General features: G+C 34.2%; 1 protein-coding gene across 1 annotated transcript in view; it reads left to right on the forward strand.

The window, feature by feature from the left end:
• LOC308337756 (lysine-specific demethylase 6A-like) overlaps positions 1 to 25,302 on the forward strand; it is a 202,466-nt gene that overhangs the window by 106,754 nt on the left and 70,410 nt on the right. The window contains exons 7-10 of the mRNA XM_080795939.1: positions 7,903 to 7,957; positions 10,743 to 10,777; positions 17,874 to 17,967; positions 19,530 to 19,656. Coding sequence (XP_080652065.1) covers positions 7,903 to 7,957; positions 10,743 to 10,777; positions 17,874 to 17,967; positions 19,530 to 19,656 — 311 coding nt within the window. The remainder of the gene's footprint in view (positions 1 to 7,902; positions 7,958 to 10,742; positions 10,778 to 17,873; positions 17,968 to 19,529; positions 19,657 to 25,302) is intronic.

The following is a 25,302-nucleotide window of genomic DNA, read 5'->3' on the forward strand; positions in this document are numbered from 1 at the left end:
CATCTTTTTAAAGGGTATAATTTCAGGACTTTTGTTTGTTCTCCAAACCAGGAAGACCAATATAACATATTCAAAACAAATATAACAGATTAAAGAAAAAACAAATAAATCTTCTTATATGTTATATAGTGAATTTAGCAAGCAGACAGCAGTGTCGATCAGAATTATGGCAGGCATGACAAATAGATGTACTGTTACTGTATGTATTTTAGAAGTTAGACTTTTAATATGTTTAGTCACTTTTTGAAGTTTTTGATTCAGAGGATTTAATTGTACCAGGTTTTTTTCTTTCTTTCAAGATACTATTTTTATTTGAGTGGAAGAGAGAAAGAGAGCACAAGCAATGAGAGAGGTTGAGGGAGAGGGAGAAGCAGACACCCTGCTGAGCAAGGAGCCCAGTGCAGAAGTCAATCCCAGGACCCGAGATTATGACCTGAGCTGAAAGCATATGCTCAGTTGACTGAGTCTTCCAAGTGCCTCATTTATACCAGTTTTTTAATGAAGGAGAAACAAGTTCCATGGCTCTTTGCTGGATTCTTGGATTAGCTGGTAGGATATTGAAATTTACTACTTTGATTAATGAATGGGAAGGCTGTGTGTATTTTAAACCAGAAGATCTGTCTTTCCTGGTAGGAAACAAAACAGAATGGATGATAGGCCATGTGTCCTTCTGGCGATGGAGCAAATCTAAGGCTTTCTCACCAACTCAAGTTTGGGTCATGTGTTGTGCATTGAGATTGCTGTAAAAGGAATATACACTATGTACAATGGAAATAAGTGGACTTGCTTTTTGAAGTTTCTTTTTCTGCATTTTTAAGTAAACTGTGCCCTCGGGCTCAAATGCTAGACCCTAAGATCAGGACTCATGTGTTCTACTGACTGAGTCATTCATTTTCAGTGACTACTTATTATGTAAAATAGTCTCAAAAAACCAACCAGTTTTCCACAATTTTCTCACTTCAACACTTTAGTTATTAGCTCAAAAAATTGAGACATGATATATAGCATTATATGTATAGTGTATGTACACAATTCAGATGTACAATGTGATTTGATATTTGTATATATTGCTAAATGATCACAAGAGTAAGTTTGGTTAACAAGTATCATCATACATAGGAAAAACAATTTTTTTTTCTTGTGATGAGAACTTTTTAAGTTATTTTTTTAAAAAGATTTTACTTATTTATTTGACAGAGACACAATGAGAGAGGGAATAGAAGGAGGGGGTGTGGGAGAGGGAGAAGCAGGCTTCCTGTGGAGCAGGGAGCCTGATGTGGGGCTTGATCTGAAAACCCTGGGATCATGACCTGAGCTGAAGGCAGCTGCTTAACGACTGAGTCACCCAGGCGCCCCTAAGTTCTATTTTTTTTTAAGCAACCTTCAGATATACAGTACAGAATTTTTCACTACAGTTGCTGTGCTGTATGTTACCTCTCAAGACTGAATGACTTATTTAAGACTTCAAGACTGGAGGTTGTGTCTTCTGGCCACCAGCACTCATTTTGCTCATCCCCCACCCTTTGCCACTTGCAGTCACCAATTTGTTTTCTGTATCTTTGAGCTTTTTGAAAAATTATTTATTTTTATTAAATTTTAAAAATTGTTTAATTTCAGTATAGTTAACATACAGAGTTATCTATTAGTTTCAGTTGTATGTTGATTCAGCACTTCCATACAACACCTGGTGCCCATCACAGCTGCATTCCTTAATCCATATGACCTGTTTCAACCTTCCAGCACCCACTCTCACCCCCCTCCCACACCCCCAGTAACCATCGGTTTGTTTTCAAGAGTTAAAAGTCTGTTTCTCAGTTTGGTCTCTCTTCCTTTTTCCTTTGATTGTTTCTTAAATTCTGCATATGAGGGGGATCATATGGTATTTGTCTCTCTCTGACTTAACTTCACTTAGCATTATACTCTTAGGATCAATCCATGTCGTTGCAAATGACAAGGTTCCATTCTTTTTAATAGCTGAGAAATATTCCCTTGTATGGTATACCACATCTTCATTTTCCATTGTCTCTCAGTGGATACTTGGACTGTTTGTTTGTTTGCTTTTTTTAACTTGGCTGTTATTTTTTTTTTTTAAAGCTACAATAAACATAGAGGTGCATGTATCCTTTTCAGTTAATGTTTTTTGTATTTTAACCCAATAGTCTGATTGCTGGGTCATAGGATGAACTCTGTTTTTTACTATTTGAGGACCCTTTGTACTATTTTCCAGAGTGGCTGCAGCAGTTTGCATTCCTACCAGTAGTGCAAGAGGGTTCCTTTTTGTCCATATCCTCTCCAACACCTGTACTATATTGTGTTGCCTTTTAGTTTTCCTGATTGTTTCCTTTTCTGTTCAGAAAGCTTTTTTTTGGGGGGGGGGAGAGAAAGAGAGAGAGAGAGATACTGGGAGAGGGGCAAGTGGAGAGGGAGACAGAAAATCTTAAGCAGGCTCTATGCCCAGCTCAGCCCAGGACCCATGCAGGGCTCTGTATCATGACCCTGAGATCATGACTAGAGCCAAATCAAGAGTCAGATACTTAATGGACCCAGGTGCCCCCAGAAGGTTTTGATTTTGATGAAGACCCAGTAGGTTAATTTGCTTTTTTTTTCCTTCCCTCAGGAAACGTATCTAGAAAAATGTTGCTATGGCCAGTAGTCTAGGAGGTTACTGCCTGTGCTATCTTCTTGGATTTTTATGGTTTCATATCTCGCATTTAGGATTTAATCCATTTCAAATTTGTTTTTGTGTATTCTCTAAGAAACTGGTCTAGTTTCATTCTTTTCCATGTTACTGTCCAGTTTTCCCAACATCATTTATTAAAGAAAATGTCTTTTTCTGATTGCTTTATTTGTTTTTAAAGTTGTATTTATTTATTTGACAGAGAGACAGAGAGCACAAGCAGGGGGAGCAGCAGAGAGAGGAAGAGGGAGAAGTAGGCTCTCCACAAAGCAGGGAGCCAGATGTGGGGCTCAATCCCAGGATCCCAGGATCATGACCTGAGCGGAAAGCAGACGCTTAAACATCTACCCACCCAGGCGCCCTGCTTTTTGTTTTTTAAATTCAGGTTTTTGGAAATTTTTGTGTTCTCCATATACATGATAACATAGGATTTTCATCTTACTTCACAAAACATAATACCCTCTAGGTCCATCCATGTTGTTAAATGGCAGGATTTCATTTTTAATGATGGATTAATGTTCCATTGTATATATGTATATGTTGATAAATACAGTATTTTCTTATTTCATTTATCTATCCTGATAGACACTTAAGGTGTTTCCCTCTCTTGGCTGTATATAATGCTGCTAAGACCATGGAGGTTCATGCGGGGCTCGATTCCAGGACCCTGGGATCATAACCCGAACTGAAGGCAGAGGCTTTAACCCACTGAGCCACCCAGGTGCCACAAATGTTGGAAGTTTCTTTAGTAAATTCACATATCAGTTTTGGTTTATTATTAACCTTTTATTTTCAGGTTATAGTAAATATACATGTAAGAAATAGTATAAAGAGTTCGTACATCTCATCAAAGTTTCATCCAGTGTTTATATGTTGCATGTCTGCAGTGTGCAATATATTGTGATCAGAACTGAATATTGCTAAAAATGGGGTTTTTTGGGGAACTTCATACCCTCAGTGTCTCCATGGTTCTGTGCATTATTTGTTCTTAATAATCCTTAATATTGGTATATTAATGACTAAAGTATTTACTATTTAAAGGCCATATTCATGTTAATAATTTGTCCCATTTCAGGAAATAACATGTATAATTCTTTTAAAGATTTACTAGTTTTAGAGAGAGAGAGCTCACACTGGGAAGTGCAGAAGAAGAGGGAGAAAGAAACTTTAGCAGGATCTTTGCTGAGCTTGCAGCCTGCCATGGAGCTTTATCTCAGAACCCTGAGTTCATAACCTGAACTGAAACCAAGAGTCTGATGTTTAATCGACTGTATCACCCAGGGGTCCCCAGAATACATTTTAAAGCTTTAAAACTTATGAAATGTATTATATATGGGTTAGCCTAGTTTTTTTCAGGTATTATCTTGAATTATTAAAGTATTATTATTATTATTATTATTATTATACTGTATCATATATAATACTAATTATTTTATTTTATTATTTTTTAAAGATTTTATTTATTTATTTGAGAGAGGGAGAGAGAGAGTGAGAGAGAGCATGAGAGGGGAGAAGGTCAGAGGGAGAAGCAGACTCCTCATGGAGCTGGGAGCCCAGTGTGGGTGGGACTTGATCCCGGGACTCTGGGATTATGACCTGAGCTGAAGGCAGACAGCCAATGAACTGAGCTACGCAGGTGCCCCAATACTAATTATTTTAGACACTGAAATGTGTGCATCATTTAGGTGTACAATTCAGTGACATTAAGTGTATTCATAAGGTTCTGTAACTGTCACCACTGCTCATTTCCCATGTTTTCCAGCATAGTACAAAAATTCTGTACCCATTAAATTGTGGGTTCTCATTCCTCTGTCTCCCAGGCCCTGGTACCCCTGTAATATTGTGTCTCCCTGAACATAAATGGAATCACACAATACTTGTCCTTTTGTGTCTGGCTTATTTCACTAAACATAGTATTTTCAGGGTTTATATGTATTCTTATACCAGTGTTCCATTTCTTTTTTTGGCTCAGTAATACACATTGCGTATATGTAACAGTCTTTTTATTCATTCACATATTGATGGAAATTTTGGTTTTTCCTCTTTGGTGGTTGTGGACAATGCTGCTGTGAATATTGGTTTACAGGTGTGTGTTTGAGTCCTTTCTTCAGTTCTTTGGAAGTATACCTAGGAGAGTAATTGATGAACATATGGTATAATTGACTTATATTAATATTCTTGCTAAAGTTTTTTAAAGAGTGCCTGGGTGGCCTATTTAAGTATCTGCCTTTGATTCAGGTAATAATCCCAGGGTCCTGGGAGTGAGTACTCCATTGGACTCCTTCCTTCACAGGGAGTCTGCTTCTCCCTCTGCTCTTCCTCCCACCTGTTTTCTCAATCTCTCAGTTAAATAAAAATATTTATTTATTTATTTATTATTACTATTATTTTTAAAGATTTTATTTATTTGTTTGACAGAGAGAGATCACAAGCAGGCAGAGAAGCAGGCAGAGAGAGAGGAGAAAGCAGGCTCCCTGCTGAGCAGAGAGCCCGATGCGGGACTCAATCCCAGGACTCTGAGACCATGACCCTAGCTGAAGGTAGAGGCTTAACCCACTGAGCCACCCAGGCGCCCCCTTAAATAAAAATATTAAAAGAAAAAATAAGAATTTTTACAGTGCCTGTACAATGTACATTCACACCAGCATTACAAAGGTTTCAGAATCTTCACATCATTGTCAGCACTTCCTTTTCTTTCCTTTCATTAAAAAAAAATATATCAGTCTTCCTCTTTTTAAAATGAATTGATAATACATTGGGATTTTATTTTGCATTTCTGTAATGACTAATTTCAAGTGCCTTCTGATGCATATTGACCATTTGCTTTGTCTTTGGAGATCTATTTACTCAAATTCTTTGCTCATTTTTTAATTGGGTTCTTTGTTCTCCTGTTGAATTATAGGAGTTTTTTAATATACTCTGGATATTAATGTCTTATCAGGTCTATGATTTGCAAATAGATTCTCTCAGTCTATGGGTTTTCTTCTCACTCTATGGGTAATCTTTTTTTAAATCTGCGGAATATTTTAGTGTGTGTGTGTGTGTGTGTATGCGTGTGTGTGTATGCCTTTAGTGTCATAGCTGAGAAGTTACTGCCTGAATTAGCGTTTATAAAGATTTCCCTTCATATCTTCTAGCAGTTTTGTAGTTTGTTATATTAACATACCTAATCCATTTTGTGTTAATTTTTGTGTATGGTGTAAGATAGGGTTCACTTAATTCTTTTCCATGTAGATGGCCAGTTTTCCGAGTACTGTTTGTTAGAAAGGTTGGCCTGCATATCTTGCACAAGCCTAACAAGCTTGTGTTGCCACTCTTAAGTGTTTCTACCTTGGATGCTATTTGCAACTATTTTTTGATTACAGTATCAGATAGAAACCTTTTTTTTGGTCATTATCTGAGGCTGTTTGAAGAAGCATAGTACGTATTCCAATGAATTCCACATTAATTCTGCATGTAAGAGTAGTTTTTAAAACTTGGAGAAGATACTGTTTGAACTACTTGTACAACTTGGTATTTCAGACTTGAAATAATCAATATGTCTCACAGTTTTTTTTAAAATATACACATTGTAAGGTATGAATAGCATTTTTGTAGTTATTTTAATAATTTGTCCTTTGGTTACTTAATGATATTATAATTCATTATTTTAGCATTAAAGAATAAATGGGAACTTTAAAATGTAATGTACTTTGTGGAAATACTTTCTAGAATGATCAACAGGCCTTATTTTTCATTTAGCTTTAAAAATTCAAGTGCTTGGGGCACCTGGGTGCCTCAGTCATTGAGTGTTGTCTTTTGCTCAGGTCATGATCCCAGGGTCCTGGGATTGAGTCCCAGGTCTCCCCCCCTGCTCAGCAGGAAGCCTGTTTCTCCCTCTCCTACTCCCCCTGCTTATGTTCCCTCTCTTTCTGTCTCTTTCTCTCCGTCAAATAAATAAATAAGATCTTTAAAAAAAAATCAAGTGCTTATTGTCTTCTGTTCAGCAGTTTATGTTAGTGATGTTTATGGTGGCAAGTAATAGATGTTATAACTTAATGTTTTTAGTAACGATTAGTTTTTTCATGTATTAACATTATCTGTATTTTAAATATCTACAAATAGATAAATGAATGACTTGTATATAATTAGTATATTATGTATTATTAGATATCCTATAATATAATTTATATATTATTAACTAATATTAGCAAATGTGTATTATCATATAATATAAATTACATATTGTTATGCATTAACTGATTAGCAAATGATTGGTAATATTAGTTTTTTATCTAATATGTTTATTCAGGATATACTAGATATAAATGTGTCTAGACAGTTACAGATCTACATTGTGTGTTATACATATTTGATATAATAAGTAGTGCACTATATTGTTAGTATTACATTTAATGAATGATTCTTCATATTTTACACACAATATATAGTTTTTTTAAAAGGATAGTATAATCAATCCACAGATGAAATTGTACATGGGTTTGTTTGTTTTAAAATTTAACTTATTTGAGAGAGAATGAGAGAGTGCATGAGCAGGAGGCAGAGGTGGTAGGGGAGAGGGAGGAGCAGACTCCCTGCTGAGCAGGAGGCCTGACAATGGACTTGATCCCAGGAACCCAGGATGATGTTGAACTGACTGAGCTATCCAGGTGCCCCGAACATGGGTCATTTGATAAAGATGTGGGATTACAGCTTTAAACTGTCTTGAAATACAGTGATATGGAAGAATCAGTGAAAGCAAATATATTTTATTCTTTAAGATAATTCTCATAGAATTTTCCAGTTTCTGTATTTGAAGTTTCATTTTGAAATAATTTTTTAAAAATCATTTATGTTCTTAAAGACACTGTTGGACTTTTCCATTTTTATATAATGAATTATAAAGCATGAGTCATTAAATATTTCTGTAACTTAATTTTTTGCTTGAATACTGAAATAGGTTTGTGTTTTCCATCTAATAGAAGTACTACACACAGGATAAATAAAGTTTTTTATCCCTCACATTTTTCATTTTAAGCTGTCTGATGGGAATAAATAACTTGATAACACTTTTCTTTCCATAATAGATTTTGAATGACAGTAATTTTATTTGGTTCACTATTATGTTTTAGTTGTGTAACATCTTTTCATTATTATATGTTAGGTCTTACAGAGCCTAAAATATAAAAGTTGATTTTACGTAGCTCTGAGCTTAATGTGTTAATATTTTTGCTTTTCTCTCACAGCATTTTCAGTTAGCTTTGATTGACTGTAATCCCTGTACTTTGTCCAGTGTTGAAAGTAAGTATTTCTAAGTATAATAAGTCTTTTGTCTCTTTGGAAATCATGACCATAAATACCTTTTCAAATCTACTGTATTTTTGTTTCTGTCTTTGAGTTGTTGAGAATAAGAGTGGAAGAGCACAAGCCTGAGTCAAAGACTTTACGTGGTTGATTTGGGTAGGTGGTGGTGCTTAAAGATAATCAACACGATTACTTCTTTAAGAATAGAAATGTCTAGTTTCTAATTGAGTGGTATCACTAGTAGTGGTTGTTCAACTAACTACTTTAATGGAAAAATGACTTCTTTTCCTTCAGTTAATATTGTTGAGGATTTGAATATTCCTCAGAGCATGACTTTTTTGAAATTCTTACTGTGCTTGTAAAATTGGGAAGATCATAAGAATTCAAAGTAAAGTTAAAAACTGAACGGAAAATTTATTTCATTTTGTTAGTAAATTATAAATGTATAGTTTCTTTAAATAAGTGTATTTTTTTTCTTTAGTAATAGCAAATGAATGTGTACCATTAGTATTTTTGAAAATAATTAGGTGATAGAAAAATCTCATATATGACTTTTTTTGGAATAATATTCTACTATAGTAATTAACAAAAATTAAAGTTTAAATTTCAAGACCATTGTTGGCACCATTGTCCAAATTTCAGTGTGTATAATTGAAAAGTGCTAGGTTGAGCATTTTTTGTAATTGTATTTTTATGCTATTCTGTCAAAGAACATTTAAGAATGAAATACCTTATAAAAGATAACACTGTATCTTACACAGTTGTGAGCCAGAGACATGGAATCTGAGACTAAAATCTCGAGGAAGTTCAGATGGTATTTGGGTGCAAGTTAGTTGATTTTTGCTTTCTTTACCATTTATTAGATGCATGTGAAGTTTGGGAAATTGAGATAGTGATTTTCCATGTCTTTTTACCTTATTTCTTTTTACCTATAATCCAGTTTCCTTCCAATAATGATGTAAGATGAGATTAGTAGTAACTGGACTTGGCATGGTAAGGAGAGCTATCTTGGGAAAGGGCATCAAGAAAGAAAGAAAATTGGAACATGTAAAATAAAGATTTTAGTCTTTAGATAAAGTATCTTCACCCATAAAATTTCTTAGTCTGTAAAATGAGCCTATAAAATAAAATATCTCTTTAATTACAGAATAAAATAACCTGCAAAATGAAAATAACCTACAAATAGACTCTCTGTTAGTTGTTAGTAATAGCTGTTAGTTGGTTTCTTTTTGTTTTGTTATCTTGTGATAGTATTTTGTCCTCTCTAGGGAAGACATTTTTATTCTTCATGGAAGGGGATTAACATGCAATGTGTAACCCCTTTTTGTACCAAAAAGTTGTTTGATTTTAAAGTTAAATACAGAGTTTTGAGGAAAATTTCTTTTTTATGGAAAGGAATTTATGGATACCTAATGCAGTGTTTTCTAACCTGGATATAGAGAAGTTACTAGTAGGATGGGGAACTTCCTAACTGAGAGCTTTCCAGGCCTTTATAACCAGGCTAACTGAACCAGGATCTTTTTTTTTTTTTTTTTTTTCTTTTAAGATTTATTCATTTATTTTAGAAGGAGAGAGAATGAGCAGTGGGTGGGGGAACAGATGGAGAGAGTCCTCAGGCAGATACCCTGCTGAGCATGGAGCTTGATCCCAGGATCATGACCTGACCTGAACCTTTACCAAGAACAGTAGCACCTGGGCCACTGAGGCACCCCTGAATCAGAATCTGTAAAAGCTAATCTTAAGAATTTGAATTTTTTCATGCTTCCTAGAATGAATTTTATCTTTGTTCAGTGTTCAGTGAGAGAGAAAGTTTGAGGAAGGAGAAGAAAAGGGGAGAAAGACACATCTTGGTACTTTTCTTCCAGTAGATTTCATCACCACTGTGAGACTGTTCTTAAAAAAAAAAAAACAAATTCATATACATAAATATTCTCTATGTAATTTTGACAGGTTCTCCTACTTAGAATGTAACTAACAAAGCAAGAAGAAAATAATGTTTTTTTCATTAACAAACACCATAAAATGCACAAAGCTAAATTTTAGTTAAAATTTTTGTGATCTTACTTTATCGACTATTACGGTCTTCGCTGAATCAGTAATCCTCCAGTGATCGGGAATTGGGCAATAGGAAGAGCTCCCAAAAAAGGGAAGCAAAAATGTTCTACTTTATTTGATTTTTCACATGTGTTTACTTCATAATCTTGCTTTTTAGGTGGTTTGACTTTTTTTTCTTTTTTAAATTAAAACTGCCTAATGCTAAAAACCTGAAAAGTACTCATTTCCCATTATTTGTATTACACTGATTTATTACTTATAAGGAAGTACTTTTTTAGGATTTACTATAAAGGCACAGCTTTTATATATTTAGAAAACATGTCTATTAAATAGTAACTTTATTTTGTAAGGTGAAAGTTTGTGAATGTCTTGTTATGATATATACATTTAAAAGATATATTTAGCTACTATTGTTGATTTGAGCTTCATATAATATTTATGGTTGATTTTTAATGCTCCAAATATGTTAAAGTTTTCTAGAGTTAACATTAAGTAATTAAAATTACATTTTAATTTAATAATGACTTCCAGTAATGTTTTCTTTATATGCTTTTGGTCTTTAGCAGATTTATTTTCATGTTATTTAAGTAAACACAAAAGACACACTCCTAAATAAAATTTATAATCCTTAGTTTTAGCATTTCCTTATATTTTACATTTTCTTTATTTCTGTTATGTTATGTCAGCTCTCCTGTAATTAATTATTTTCCATGATTCCATATTGCAGTTCAGTTTCATATTGCCCACTTGTATGAAACCCAGGTAAGTGTTTTAATTAAACAAGAACAAAATCTTACAACAAAATCCTCTTCATGCTCTGAGTGAAACAAATTTTATAAGGCAATTTCATGCTTTAACTGAAATAATTCATTTGATTGATTTCTCAGTGTAATACTCCTGCATATATTTAATGTAATCCTATATATTTATACTTATTACATGTATTTGCAATATTGCTTAGTGAAATAGATTATGAAGGTATTTGAGGTTTGTTTTCAATATGTGTATAGTGTTTGTAGTACCTTCAACTCATTGTAATTTAATAAATTCTCCAGACACTTTGCTTGCTGAATACTAGAAACTGTCCTTTAATATGGTTTGTCTCTAAACTTAAATCATTTGCATGATGTGAAATGACTATACTTCAGTTTTCTACCATTTGATATTAATGTCTAATTTATTTTTCAAAATGTTTGTGGATGTTTATTTTTTATTTAAAATCAATTAATTTATATAGAGAGTATTACTAGTTTCAGAGGTATAGTTTGGTGATTCATCAGTCCTGTGTGACATGAGTGCTCATTACATCACATGATCTCCTAAGTGTCCGTCACCTATTTATCCCAGCCCCCAAACTCCCTCCAGCAACACTCAGTTTGTTTCCTATGATTCAGTGTTTCTTATGGTTTGTCTCCCTCTCTGATTTTGTCTTGTTTTATTTTTCTCTCCTTTCCCTTATGCTAATTCTGTTTTGTTTCTTAAATTCCACATATTAGTGAAATCATAATGATAATTGTCTTTCTCTGATTGAGTTATTTCCCTTAGCATAATACCTTCTAGTTCCATACAGGATGTTGCAAATGGTAAGATTTTGTGGTTTTTGTTTTGTTTTCTTTGTTCTGGGTGGTTGAGTAATACTGGTATATGTATGCCACATCTTTATCCATTCTTCTGTCTATGGGCAAATGGGCTCTTTCCATTGTTTGGCTATTGTGGACATTGCTGCTATAAACATTGGGGTGCATGTGCCCCTTCAGATCACCACCAGTAGGTATTTACCCTAAAGATACAAATCTTTACAAAAAACCTTTTTTGTAAAATATCTTTTTGTATCTTTTTTATAAAGATTTGTATCTTTAGGTTAAGTACCTACTAGTGCAGTTGCTGGGTTGTAGAGTAGCTCTATGTTCAATGTTCTGAGGCGCTTCCATTTTGTTCCAGAATAGTTGTGCCAGCTTTGCTCCCTCCAGCAATGTAAGAGAGGTCCTGTTTCTCCACATCCTTGCCAACGTCTGTTGTTTCCTGACTTGTTAACTTTGTTTGTGGATGTTTATAATAAGACATTATTTTAGAATAGTTTCCTGTGTTTTTGTGTAATACTGAAATGCCTTTAAACATCTTAATATTACTAGGCCACTGATGGTCGACATACCTTTCTTTTTAATCCATAACTAGAGTATTTTATAGTTTTTGCCTTTTCCAGAATGTCAGATTTGGAAGCATAGTATATTTACCCTTTTCAGATTGGCTTTTTTCATTTAATGTGCATTTAAGTTTCCTTTATTTCTTCATGGCTTGATAGCTCAGTTCTGTTTATCTCTGAATAATATTTTATTGTCTGGATGGACTACAGTTTAATACATTGACCCCATGAAGGGTATAAAATTGTTGCAATTATGAATGAAGCTGTGAAAAGCATTTTGTCCCTTCGTAAATGCCACTCATCCCCTCTATACCTAATTCCATGAGAAATATACATAATAGACTGAGACAACGTTTTTCTCATGGAAAGATACTGAATTTTGTCAAATGGTTTTAAATTTTGTCAGGTGTTGAATTTTAAAACTTTTTCCTGCATTAATAGAGCCAACTATGTATTCCTTTCTAGTTCTTTCCTTTACCTAATCTCTGGTAAACCCCCATTCTACCTTATATCTTTGAATTTGTGTATTCTAGATGCCTGCTACAAATAGAGTCATGCTGTATATGTTTTCTTGTGTCTTGCTTGTTTCACCTACATCACCTTTAAGGTTATCCATGTCTAGCATATTTCAGAGCTTCATTAGTATTTGTGACTGAATAATAATATATTTTGTTTCCCCTTGTGGGTGAAAGCAGGTTAATTTTACCTTGAGGCAATTGTAAGTAATGCTGCTATAAAAATTGGAGTACAAACATCTGAAACACTGTTTTCAGGGCTTCTAGGTATATACCTGCTGGAATTGCTGGGTCATATGATAAGTTTATGTTTAGTTTTTTTGAGAAGCCACAGTGACCAAAACATTTTACATTTCTATGCACACAGCATACAGCATTACACAGTGTTCATATTTCTCTACATCTTGCCTGGTTATTTTTTATATTTTTACCTGTATAATGGTTTTGGAATTATATTTTATTATAATACTGATTTTCATTTCCCTGTTAACTACTGGTTTTGATGGTTATTTCATGTGCTTATTGGGCATGTGCATGGAGAAGTATTTATTCAAGTCCTGTGATCATTTGTGATTGGGTTGATTTTTGTTGTTGTTGTTGTTGAGTTGTTAGGAATTCTTTATATCCCCTGAACATTGATCCATTGAGATATGTTATTTGCAAATATTTTCTCCCCTTCTGTGTATTTTTGATCCCTTTTGGGATTTGCACCATCCTCATAGTACCTTTTCATGTACAAAAGTTTTAATATATTTTAATGAAGTCCAGTTTATCAATGTTGTCTATAGTTTTGTCATATATAAAATATAAATGTAAAATCCAAAGTCATAAAGACTTTCCATTCTGTTTTCTTCTAAGAGTTTACAGTTCTATCTCTTACATATAGGACTTGAATTCATTTTTAGTTTATTGTTGTTTTCTTTCCTTCCTTTTTTTTCCAGAGGGAGCAAAAGCAAGCATAAGCAGGGGAGGTGTAGAGGGAGGGATCATGAACTGAGCCAAAGTCAAGAGTCAGACACTTAACCAACTGAGCCACCCAGGTGCCTCATTTTTAGTTTATTTTTCCAAGGTGTAGAGAAGGTTGCAACTTACTAATTTCCCTGTGGATATTGAGTTCACAACTTACTGGAAAAACTGTCCTTTCTCCGTTGAATGCTCTTGGCACCCCCGTAGACAATCAGTTTACCTGATATTGTGAGTTTATTTCTAGAGTCTAAAGTCTGTTCCATTTGTCTGTGTGGGTGCATTGTTACTCTGATATCATACTGTTTTGATTATTATCGTTTTGTTATAATGAAAGCAAAAGATAAAATACAGGAATTTATGAAAGAAACTTAAGTTTTTAATTCAGGATGTGTAAGTCTTCCAATTTTTGTTTGTTTTTCCGAGATAGTTTGACTCTGAGGTCCTTTGAAATTCCATATGGTTTTAGGAGGTATTTAAAAAAGAAACCGTGCCGTGATCTTTTGTTAGGGATTGCAGTGAATCTGTTAACTGCTTTATGTAGTGTTGTCATTTTAATATTACAAATTTCAAACTACGAATACAGTATTTCTTTCCATTTATGTCTGGTTGTTTGAACACTTCAGCAGTATTATTTGCAGTTTATTGTGCTAAAAAGCTTAACATGAGACCTACCCTGTTTATATTTTAAGTGTACAGTGCACTACTGTTGACTGTTTGTGCACTCTCATACAGTAAATCTAATACCCAGAGCATATTTAATTTTCTAAACTGCATTCTTTTCCATTGATAAGTAATTCCCTGTGACTACTTTCTTTCAGCCCATCAGTCATCATTCCATTTTTTGAGTCTATGAATTTGAATACTTTGTGTATTTAATATAAATGTAATCTTGCAGTATTTGTCTCTGACTGGTTTATTTCACTTACCATAATGTCTTATGTAAATAGAACCCTCAGTAATAAAATATTTTGTAAGTAAATTTAAGGAGAGATTTGTATACTGAAAGTAAAAAACATTGATGTAAGAAGACTAGCAAATAGAAAAATATCCTGTGTTTATTGTTTGGAAACTATTATTAAATTGTATGCATGGTTTTCATTCATTTCTTTGGGTTTTTGTTAATGAATTCAAAGTTGGTTTATAGATTACCTTCCATTTCTTTGAAAATCCCAATAGAATTTTTTATAGCTGTAGGAAGAGTGATTTTCTAATTCCAGTGGAACTTTTAAAAAAAAGATCACAAATATCTCTTGAGAAAGAAGAAAGCTGAGAATACCACATTTCTTGATTTCAGATCCAAAGCACTGAAAACAATATGTTCTAGTGTACCATTGGAGCAGAATAGAGAGCCCTGGGTAAACCTGGAGGTCTGTGATGTTTGACAGAAGTGGCAGGAATACATAATGAAGAGAGAATGGGGTATTCAGCAGTTGGTGTTAGGAAATTGAAAATCTGTATGTAGAAGACTGAAATTGAAACCCTGTTTTGAACCCTTTTACACAGATGTCAACCCAAAGTGGGTTAAACCCTTAAAAAGAAGGTAGAACTAAATCTGTAGAACTCTTAGATGAATACTTCTACGAGATTCTTCTAAGAGCTTCATGATACTGGTCTTGGCAGTGTTATCGTGCATATGACACCAGAAGCACAGGTAACAAAACAAAATCTGTTGTTAGGCCACATCAAATTATTTTTTTTTAAGATTTTATTTTTTGGAGAGAGAGATAGTGAGAGAGGGCAAGGAGTTGGGAGGAGAGGGAGAAGCAGGCTCCCCAGTGAGCGGGGAGCCCAGTGTGGGACTCAATCCCAGAACTGGGGGATCATGACCTCTGCTGAAGGCAAATGCTTAATCAGCTGAGCTACCCAGGTGCCCAGGACCTCGTCAGATTAAAAGGCTGCCAGGGTGGCTCAGTCACTTAAGTGCCTGACTCTTGAGTTTGGCTCAGGTCATGATCTCAAAATTGTGATATTGAGCCAGCTTTGGGCTTTGTGCTCTGGATTTGGGGTGGGGAGGGTGGTCTGCTTGAGATTCTTTTCCTCCGCATATTCCCCTGCTTGTGTTTGAGATTCTTTTCCCTCTGCCATCCCCCTGCTTGTGCGTGCATGTGCGTTCTTTTTCTCTTAAATAAAAATCTTTTTTAAAAAACCCTTTACACAGCAAAAGAAACAATCCACAGAGTGATAAGATAGGTAAAAGAATGGGAGAAAATATTTGCAAGCCATTTAATACAATAAGGGATTAATCTTGCAAATATATGAAGAGTAACTATAACTCAACAGCAGAAGAAATCTAGTAACTGGGTTTTAAAATGGGTTAAGTGTTTGCATAGAAATTTTTCCGTGGAAGACATATAGATGGCCAGCCTGTAATTGAAACAATGCTTACTGTCACTAATCAGGAAATTTAAATAAAAACCATAGTGAGGCATCATTTAAATCTATGTGGACATGTATAGTAAAAAACTAAAAGCAAATGTTGGCTAGGATGGAGAGTAACTGGAACGTGGTACCGCTGTTGGGATGGCAAAAATGGGGCAGATACTGTGAAAACCAGTATATAAGATTTCTTCAAAAAACTACCACAGGATACAATAATCTCACTTCTGAGCATTTATCCAGAAGATTTGCAATCAGGATTTCAAAGAGATATTTGCAGTCCTGTGTTCACTGCAGCACTATTCATAATAGCCAGGATGGGGAACAATTTTTGACTGCTAAATATAATGTTCTTTCACAAATGAATGGAGAAAGAAAATTTGGTGTTCTGTACAAGTCTTTTATATTCTCAGTAAATGTTTCTAATTTTTTTAAAAAGATTTTATATCTTTATTTGACAGAGGTTGCAAGTAGGCAGAGAGGCAGGCAGAGAGAGAGGGGGAAGCAGGCTCCCTGCTGAGGACTCTTGGATCATGACCTGAGCCTAAGGCGGAGGCCTTAACCAAATGAGCCACCCAGGCGCCCCTAAATTTTTTTTTTAAATAGAATTGTTTTCCGAATTTATTTTTGGATCATTCTTTACCTAGTGGGTAATATGCAACTGATAATTTGGTTATTAATTTTATATCCTGTAACTGATAAATTTGACTTTGGTTTTGTGTGGGGAAGTCTTTATCATTGTATGTATGGGCATCTTTGTGGATGTAGAGTTGGTGTCTGTTTGTATATCTGTACATGCACATATGATAGAAATAAAAACTGAATTTTTTTCTCCTAAGATTATTGTTTTTGGTCACATTTGATTAGGGAAGAAACACAGAATTATTAGCTTCAATGTATGCATTTATTTGAATTAGTCATATTGCTCTGCTCATTTAATACAAATATCCTTTATTGTATTTAATACAAATATCTCTAAACTCTGCCTCTGATACTAATAATACATTAATATGTTAATTAATTGAATTTAAAGTTTTAAAATGATGATGTTTTGTAATTTTCTGTTAGTTTTTCCTTTTATGGAGGAGTTGTATTAAACACGAACACGCTAATAGTAATAGAGTTTAGTCTTATTAGTACTTTTTGGGGAGGACTGTGGGCAGTGGACTCACTGAAATTTGCCTGTACCTTAAATATCATGAGCATTATTTGTATCATAACTGTGGAACAAGGGTTAGGTCTTAAACCCTGTGTATGGGTTTTTCAAGAATATTTTCAGCAAGAGAGATGTATAAAGTTAAAATGTTACCTACATTCCTCTTGTGTTAGGTTTTGTAAAACACAGTAGTACTTAAATGTATTTGCTTTATACTTTGAATCTTTGAAAGTGTTTCCAGTTAGTTATACATTTGCTAATAGAATACTTGTACAAACAAACAAAAAAAAAGAAAACTTGTACAGCTTTGTGAATGTTATTATAAAATGTATAAGGTTGAAGTTAACTCTGTTTGTAACTTTTGGGATATAGCAGATTTTTTTAATGTTTTATTTTGTTGATACCCTGTTAGATTGAAGGTTAATTTTATCAGCTCTTAGTTGTTCTGCAACATAGCTGTCCAGGCTTGAAGAAATATTCCATTAATAATTCACTTTGTACATTCAATTATTTTTTTATTACAGAAACTTTATATTATCTAAATTCATATAGTACAGATTCTTTATAGTATACATTTTAGTGTTCTTATTATTTCATTACTTGAAAAGTTAATTAAATCATGTAATCAATTCCTTATTAAAATATTTATTTTTATTTAAAGATTTATCCTTTTATTTTTCTTTGACTTCTTTTCTACTTTAGAGGAAATATCATTCTGCAAAAGAAGCCTATGAACAACTGTTACAGACAGAAAACCTACCTGTACAAGTAAAAGCAATTGTTTTACAACAGTTAGGTATATAAAAATTTATTTTCTACTATAGATTCCTTTAATTACAGATGTTCGGGTGGTTGGTGGGTACAGTTGGAACTCTTCTGCATTAACAGTCCCTTTTTATTTGAAATTATGCATTAAGGTTAATGATAATGTGTGTTAATTTGAGATTTTATTTAAAATACTTTATATTGTAAGTGTTCTTCTTAACTATTATTCCCTTTCTTCTTCTGTCCAGAATTGATTTATACCCACTATCTAACACAGTCCATCTCAAAAACCTATCTAACTTCAGTGCTTCAGTGCAATAGTTTTTTAAAACTCTGAGTATTAACCTCTTGTACTTGATCTCTGGAGTAAGTTTGAGTACTTTCATGTGCATACCGCGTTATGAAGTTAATAATTTGACATCTTTCACACAGCTTCTGAGTGGCTGTTGTGGTTCTTTTCATAGACTTATTCACAATATGAATTAGTGGAACTATGGCATCTAAAAATTATAGAATATTTCACTCTGTATGTTCTACAGCATTTTTTTAAATTTTATGTTTTTCATAAGAAAATCTAATGTTTAATGTAAAGTTAACATTGTTATTTCTTAGAAGATAATAATGAATATTCCTTAGTAATTCATATTATTAGTATTCATCGTGTCTATTTTATATTTTGGTTGGAGTTTGTATTTGTTTTCACTGTTTCTGTTTGGTTTTGAACAAATAATTTTAAATTTTAATGAAGTTTGTTGATATTATGTGTGTCTTCATAATGTCATTTTATTATTCTGTGTCAAAGTAATTAAGCATAGTTTTCCCTTAGTGTGGTATTTTTGCAAAGGTAATTTTATACACTTCTTTAGACTCAAAACTGAAACACTGGTTTGTCTTAAATGTAAACATATTTTGTCATGTTCTGGTTTTTCCACTATCTCTATTTCTGTTTCTGTAATTCTGAACCTGTTTATTAAGTAGGCACTCTGTATTGCTCTTACTGCTCTTTAAACCCATTTTTCATTAGTTTTCCATAAGCCTTGGAGAGTTTTTGTTATTGTTTTTGTTCTTGGTTAAATACTGTATTTAGAATGTTGATGAAAATACCCAGTATCAATAAGATATAGAGCCTTACTCCCTAAGGCTTTTAAAAATTATTTAGCTGATGTATCTTTTTTGATTATGTAAGCTTTTATATATTTATTTCTTAGAAATCAGTATTGGCTTGCTAGTTTTAATATTCAAAGGAAAAGTAAATTAATCATCTGTTTATTTTTGGTGTATAGGATGCGATTTTTTAAAAAACTAAATTTGGGGAAGGAAAATCCAGGGCTCCTAATTTAATAAGTGTCAGTGCATTACCCTAAATAAATTAAATTTCTCTCAGCTCTTTAAGAGCCCTGAGTGGCATTGACTGTACCTTTATGAGTAAGGTAGACTTTCCTATAGATATCTTTGGTAGTTTTAAATTTGAGGGAAGTTTGAAACCAGATGAATAAAATGTACAGAAAGGATTTTATTTGTGTTCTTCATGATATTCTTAAAGTGGAAAAATAGTTGGATCATGGGTAAATGCTTATAATTTTTTAATTATAGGATGGATGCATCATAATGTGGATCTACTGGGAGACAAGGCCACCAAAGAAAGCTATGCGATTCAGTATCTCCAGAAGTCTTTGGAGGCAGATCCTAATTCTGGCCAGTCTTGGTATTTTCTTGGGAGGTGAGATTAGATATTTGAATTGTGCTGCATAGAGTTAATTTATAATCTAAATTGTTAGCTTATATAATATCTGCTTTTTATTATAAATACACGATAGCAGATTCTTGATTGGTAAAACTGGATTGCTCTAAATTTGGTGCTTTTAGTGAGAAATTCTTATTTTGCTTATCAGTTTTTATTTTTACCTTGTCTTCATGGTCCTTGCATTACAGTTAGTTTTTGAAGTATTGAACAGTTTTCAAGAGACATCAGATACTAATCACTAATACTGTTTTTCAATTCAATATTTAATTTTGTCCCCTCTGTTATTTTTATCATTTTTAATGTATTTATTTGATGATTCATTTTTATTCTCCCTGCTAACCTATGGTAAAGTTCATTTGAATAGTTTGAGATGTCAATTTTCATTTCACATAAATGAAAATATTAGATCTGTCAGGTTGATTTTCTCAGAGTTACACACTTAATTGTCTTACTTTGATTTAATTGTAAATTTCACCTGATTCTTTTTCTCTTTCTTTCTTTTTATTATTATTATTATTTTTTTTTAAGATTTTATTTATTGGGTGCCTGGGTGGCTCAGTTGGTTTAGCGTCTGTCTGACTCAGGTCATTTTCCCAGGGTTCTGGGATCAAGCCCCACATTGGGCTCCTTGCTGAGGAGCCTACTTCTCCCTCTTCTTGTTCTCCCTCCTCCTGCCACTCCTCCTGCTTGTGCTTTCTCTCTGTCAAATAAATAAATAAAATCTTTTTAAAAAAAAGATTTTTTTTAAAATTGTGTTTTTTTTATCTTTTTTTAAAAATGATTTTACTTATTTGAGAGAATGCACAAGTGGTGGGGAGGGGGGTGTGTAAGGAAGGAGCCAACTTGCCAATAAGCAGGGAGCCTGATGTAGGGCTGGATCCCAGCAGTCCAAGATCATGACCTGAAGTGAAGGCAGATGCTTAACCAACAGAACCATCTAGGTGCCCCTCATCTGATTCTTTTTTACAAGGAATACTTTATTTTGAGAAACTTTGTCATGAAGTCTAATTCAGATTTAGTTTTTGTTTGTTTGTTTGTTTTAAAGATTTTATTTATTTATTTGACAGAGAGAGATCACAAGTAGGCAGAGAGGCAGGCAGAGAGAGAGGAGGAAGCAGGCTCCCTGCCAAGCAGAGAGCCTGATGCGGGACTTGATCCCAGGACCCTGAGATCATGATCTGAGCTGAAGCCAGAGGCTTAACCCACTGATCCGCCCAGGTGCCCTAGATTTAGTTTTTATGTTAACTTTAGTTTTTCTATAATGTATAATTTTTTTTATTTGGTAAAAATAAATAAGGTAGATTATTTTTAGGTTAGTTTTTTTTTCTTTAAAAATTTTTTATTATCTATTAATAATGTTTAATAACAACTGCTAAGTTAACTACTTTTATTGTACTTTTTTCTAGTTTCCCCAGGACTTATAGAAGAGTCTAATTTGAGTTGTTTGTAATATAAAACTTGTAAGTCCAAACTTAGTCTCTCTCGTCCACTTAAAGTTCTCAGAAAGAAGCTGAATCTTTTCTCTCTCCATTGTCTTGCATTGTATATTGAACAAAATGGGTATATAATAAATAGACAAAATAGCATTTGGATTTGGAGCTAAGTTATTATTGTTAGCTTTGCATGATGAGTCTTTTTTAAAAAGATTTTATTTATTTATTTATTTGACAGAGAGAGACACAGAGAGAGAGGGAACGCAAGCAGGGGGAGTGGGAGAGAGAGAAGTAGGCTTTCCACCAAGCAGAGAGCCCAATGTGGGACTCAGTCTCAGGACTGTGGGATCATGACCTGAGCCGAAGGCAAACGCTTAATGACTGAGCCACCCAGGCACCCCATAATAATGAATGTCTTAGGAGTTACTGTAAAAGAGGCTTATTACGGGTGGCTCAGTGGGTTAATCCTCTGCCTTCGGTCAGACCATGATCTCAGGGTCCTGGGATCGAGCTCCACCTTGGGCTCTCTGCTCAATAGGGATCCTGCTTCTGCCTCCACCTGTTTCTTTGCCTACTTGTGATCTCTCTCTCTGTGTCAATAAATAAATCTTAAAAAAAAAAAAGTCTTTATATTAGAAAAAGAGAGAGCTATGAAATTTAACTTCTAATTGTTTTATGGATTAGTACTGTTACTACTATAGATTTTAGGAGTGTAAATAATTTGATACAAGATAAGAATTTGTAGCGTAATATGCACTATGCATAGCTTTTTAGTATAAGTAATTTTTATTCTTTAATTACAAATATAAACAGTTTAAAATGAAATGTGTTTGACATTAACATTTAAATAATGATGTACTTCTCTATCTAATTGAGAACAGTATTCCACAGAGGGCTTTGCCCATAGATACCTGATATTAAAACATGGATCTGTGCTTTATTTTTAACTTTTTGGATAAAATTATCTGAATGTGCAGAACATTTTCTTGACTTCTCAAATAGAAGATACTAATCTTTTTTGGGCTCAGGATTATGATTTTAAACAGTAATTATTTTCAGTCTTATTTTTTTCTGTGATTTCTATAATTTTGCTTTTTTTGCTCTCATCTACTATCTACTAATGTATTACTTTAATTGGCTTTATTGCTACAGAAACTAAGTTTGCAAAAATATATTCTAAAATTCATTAAAGCTTTGATGAGAATCTCATTGTCAGTAGAATTCATAGGGAAATACTATGACATTAATATTTCAGAGACTTTTATCTGTTAACCACTGCTTCAAGGTTGTGTTGCGTATTGTTGCTTATTGTTTGGTGTATGTCTGTAAATGTGAGATGGTGGGCACCTGTGTGGGTCTTTCGAATATGTGTCTGCCTTTCCTGGCTCTGGTTGTGATCCTGGGATCCAGGGGTTCCCTGTTTAGCGGGGAGCCCACCTCTCCCTATTCCTCTGCAGCTCCCTATGCCTGTGCACTCAGCCTGTTTCTCTCTCTCAAGTAAATAAAAATACACACCCCCCCAAAAAAGGTGAGATGGTGATATAGTAATATGGTTATACTCAGCGTTGGTAAAAGGCTCTGTTAGTAGTCTCCCACAGTAACAGAACTATTTAACGGTTAGGAGTTATTAGATAGCCAGCTTTGTTCATCCTCTCATTTTACATATGGGGGAAATGAGTCCAGAGAAGTAAACTGGTTTCCTTAAGTAATGTCACAGAAAAGTAGTAAATGTCACAGAAAGAGCTGAAACTGCAGAGCTGAACTGAAGTTTACTTGGTGCTCCTTGTATTACAGGTCGGCCAACCTTAAAGGAACCTAAACAAGTTGTACTAAGGGTACAGTTCTTTTGATTGGACTCAGACTTGGGCATATTGACATTCTCTCTTGACTTTTAAAAAGAGGGGCATGAAAATGCTGGTTTCAGAAATTATTTCTTATTTCTTCTGGCATTTAGGTGAATGTGTTAGATAATCTGAAATTTTGTTTTGTTTTAAAAAATACTTTTCTAATGCTATTCACATCATCTCTGATGTCTGTCCCTGTTTCCAGTTACTGCTAACTCCCTTTTTAATTCTCTGTCCAACAGAGATTTTATGCACTCTCTAAAATCATTTTCTCTGTTTCCTTTACTGGTGTTTCTTCTGTCAGCCCACAAATTAGTCATCTTTCATGTTTATTTCTCCTCACTTCTTACATGCATCCTATTCTTAAGCCTCTTTCATTTGGGTGAATTGCAAATTAAGATTTGTAACTCTTAAGGTTCTGAACTTGTTTCATACCCACTTCTGTTTCCTGAACGTTAGAAATGTACACACCAAAATATCTTTTAAAACCTCGTTTATTGGGGCACTTGGGAGGCTCAGTTGGTTAAGCATCTGCCTTCAGCTCAGGTCATGATCTCAGATTCTGGGATCAACCTCCAAATCAGGCTCCCTGCTCAGCTGGGAGTCTGCTTCTCCCTCTTTCCCCTGCTTGTGCTCTCTCCCTCTCTCTCTCTCTCTCTCAAATAAATAAAAAAAAAAAAAATTTTTTTAATGTTTTATTTATTTGAGAGGGAGAGGGTGAGAGAACTTGATGTGGGGGAGGTTCAGAGGGAGAAGCAGACTTCCCACTGAGCAGGGAGCCTGACGAGTGGGGAGACTTGATCCTGGGACTCTTGGGTTAATGATGTGAACTAAAGGCAGTTACTCAAGCAAGTGAGCCACCCAGGCGCCCCAATAAAAATCCTTCCAAAAAGTAAATAAAAGCTCATTTATCATTTTCTTTCTTAGACTAGCTACTTTATTCTTTCTTTACTTTATTCTTTTTCACAATAATTTACCTTTTTTTTTTTAAGATTTTATTTATTTATTTGACAGAGATCACAAGTAGGCAGAGAGGCAGGCAGATAGAGGAGGAAGCAGGTTCCCCACTGAGTGAGCAGAGAGCCCGATGTGGGGCCCGATCCCAGGACACTGGGATCACAACCTGAGCTGAAGGCAGAGGCTTTAACCCACTGAGCCACCCAGGTGCCCCAATAATTTACTTTTTTATACTAAGTTTTACAGTTATATCTCCTTTAGTATGTGGTGAAGTCAGGGAGTCTTCAGTCATTTGGTATTATTTATACAATTTTCATTACTTTCACTTTAATTCTGGCTCACGTGTGTGTACTCAGAATTACTTTAATTCTGGCTCACATGTGTGTACCAGCCTTGTGGCTTTCTGTCGAAAATTTATTTTCAGTCTTTGATTTTTCAGTTTATATGTTGTTAGAAGATTAATGTTCTGTAAAGTGCTTTTGTCATGACACTTCCTTTTTTAGAAGGACAAACTCAAGTTGATCAAAGTTGGATTTAAATTTTCCGTTTGTAGACTGACTAACATTTGTTTATATGAAATGCCTTTTATCATTTCTACTATAATCTGATTCCCAGCCATTTGGGTTACATGAATTAAAATTTAAATCAGTGATAGTAGTGTTCATCCTACACTGCCTGTACAGTTAAAGGTATTAAAACATTTCTTGCTATTTTGTATCCTACAAAGCCATAAGAAGTAATATTACCCAAAAAGTTCCATTTTGGAAACATACTTAAATAATTTCTGTGTCTTAAGAAAACAAATTTAAAAACAAAATTACTGGGTCGCCTGGGTGGCTCAGTGGGTTAAGCCTCTGCCTGTGGCTCAAGTCATGATCCCAGGGTCCTGGGATTGGAGCCCCACGTCAGACTCCAGGCTCTATGGGCAGCTGGCTTCTTCTCTCCATCACTTGTGCTCTCTGATGCATGCACTCTCCCTGTCTCCCAAATAAATAAATATAATATTTTTAAAAGAAAAAACTTGAAGTTCTTGGGGCGCTTGGGCGGATTAGTTAGTTGATGTCTGGCTCTTGATTTTGGCTCAGGTCAGGGTCTCAGGGTTCTGGGATCAAGCCCCACATCAGGCTCCCGGCACGATGGGGAACCTGCTTCCCCCTCTCTCTCTGCCTGCCTCTCTACCTACTTGTGATCTCTCTCTCTGTCAAATAAATAAGTAAAATCTTTAAAAAAATAAAAACAAAATTATTTGGTGGGTAATTCCTATAGTCTAAATTTTTCTTTACCAACAGCTAACCTATAGAACAGTTTTTCTTTGATTCATTTTATATAAAGTTATATGGCTTGGGGTTTTATTTGTTGTTGTTTTTTATTTTGTTTTGTTCTTCGTT

This window comes from Martes martes (genome assembly GCF_963455335.1).
Source record: "Martes martes genome assembly, chromosome: Y".
Classification (NCBI taxonomy): Eukaryota; Metazoa; Chordata; class Mammalia; order Carnivora; family Mustelidae; genus Martes; species Martes martes.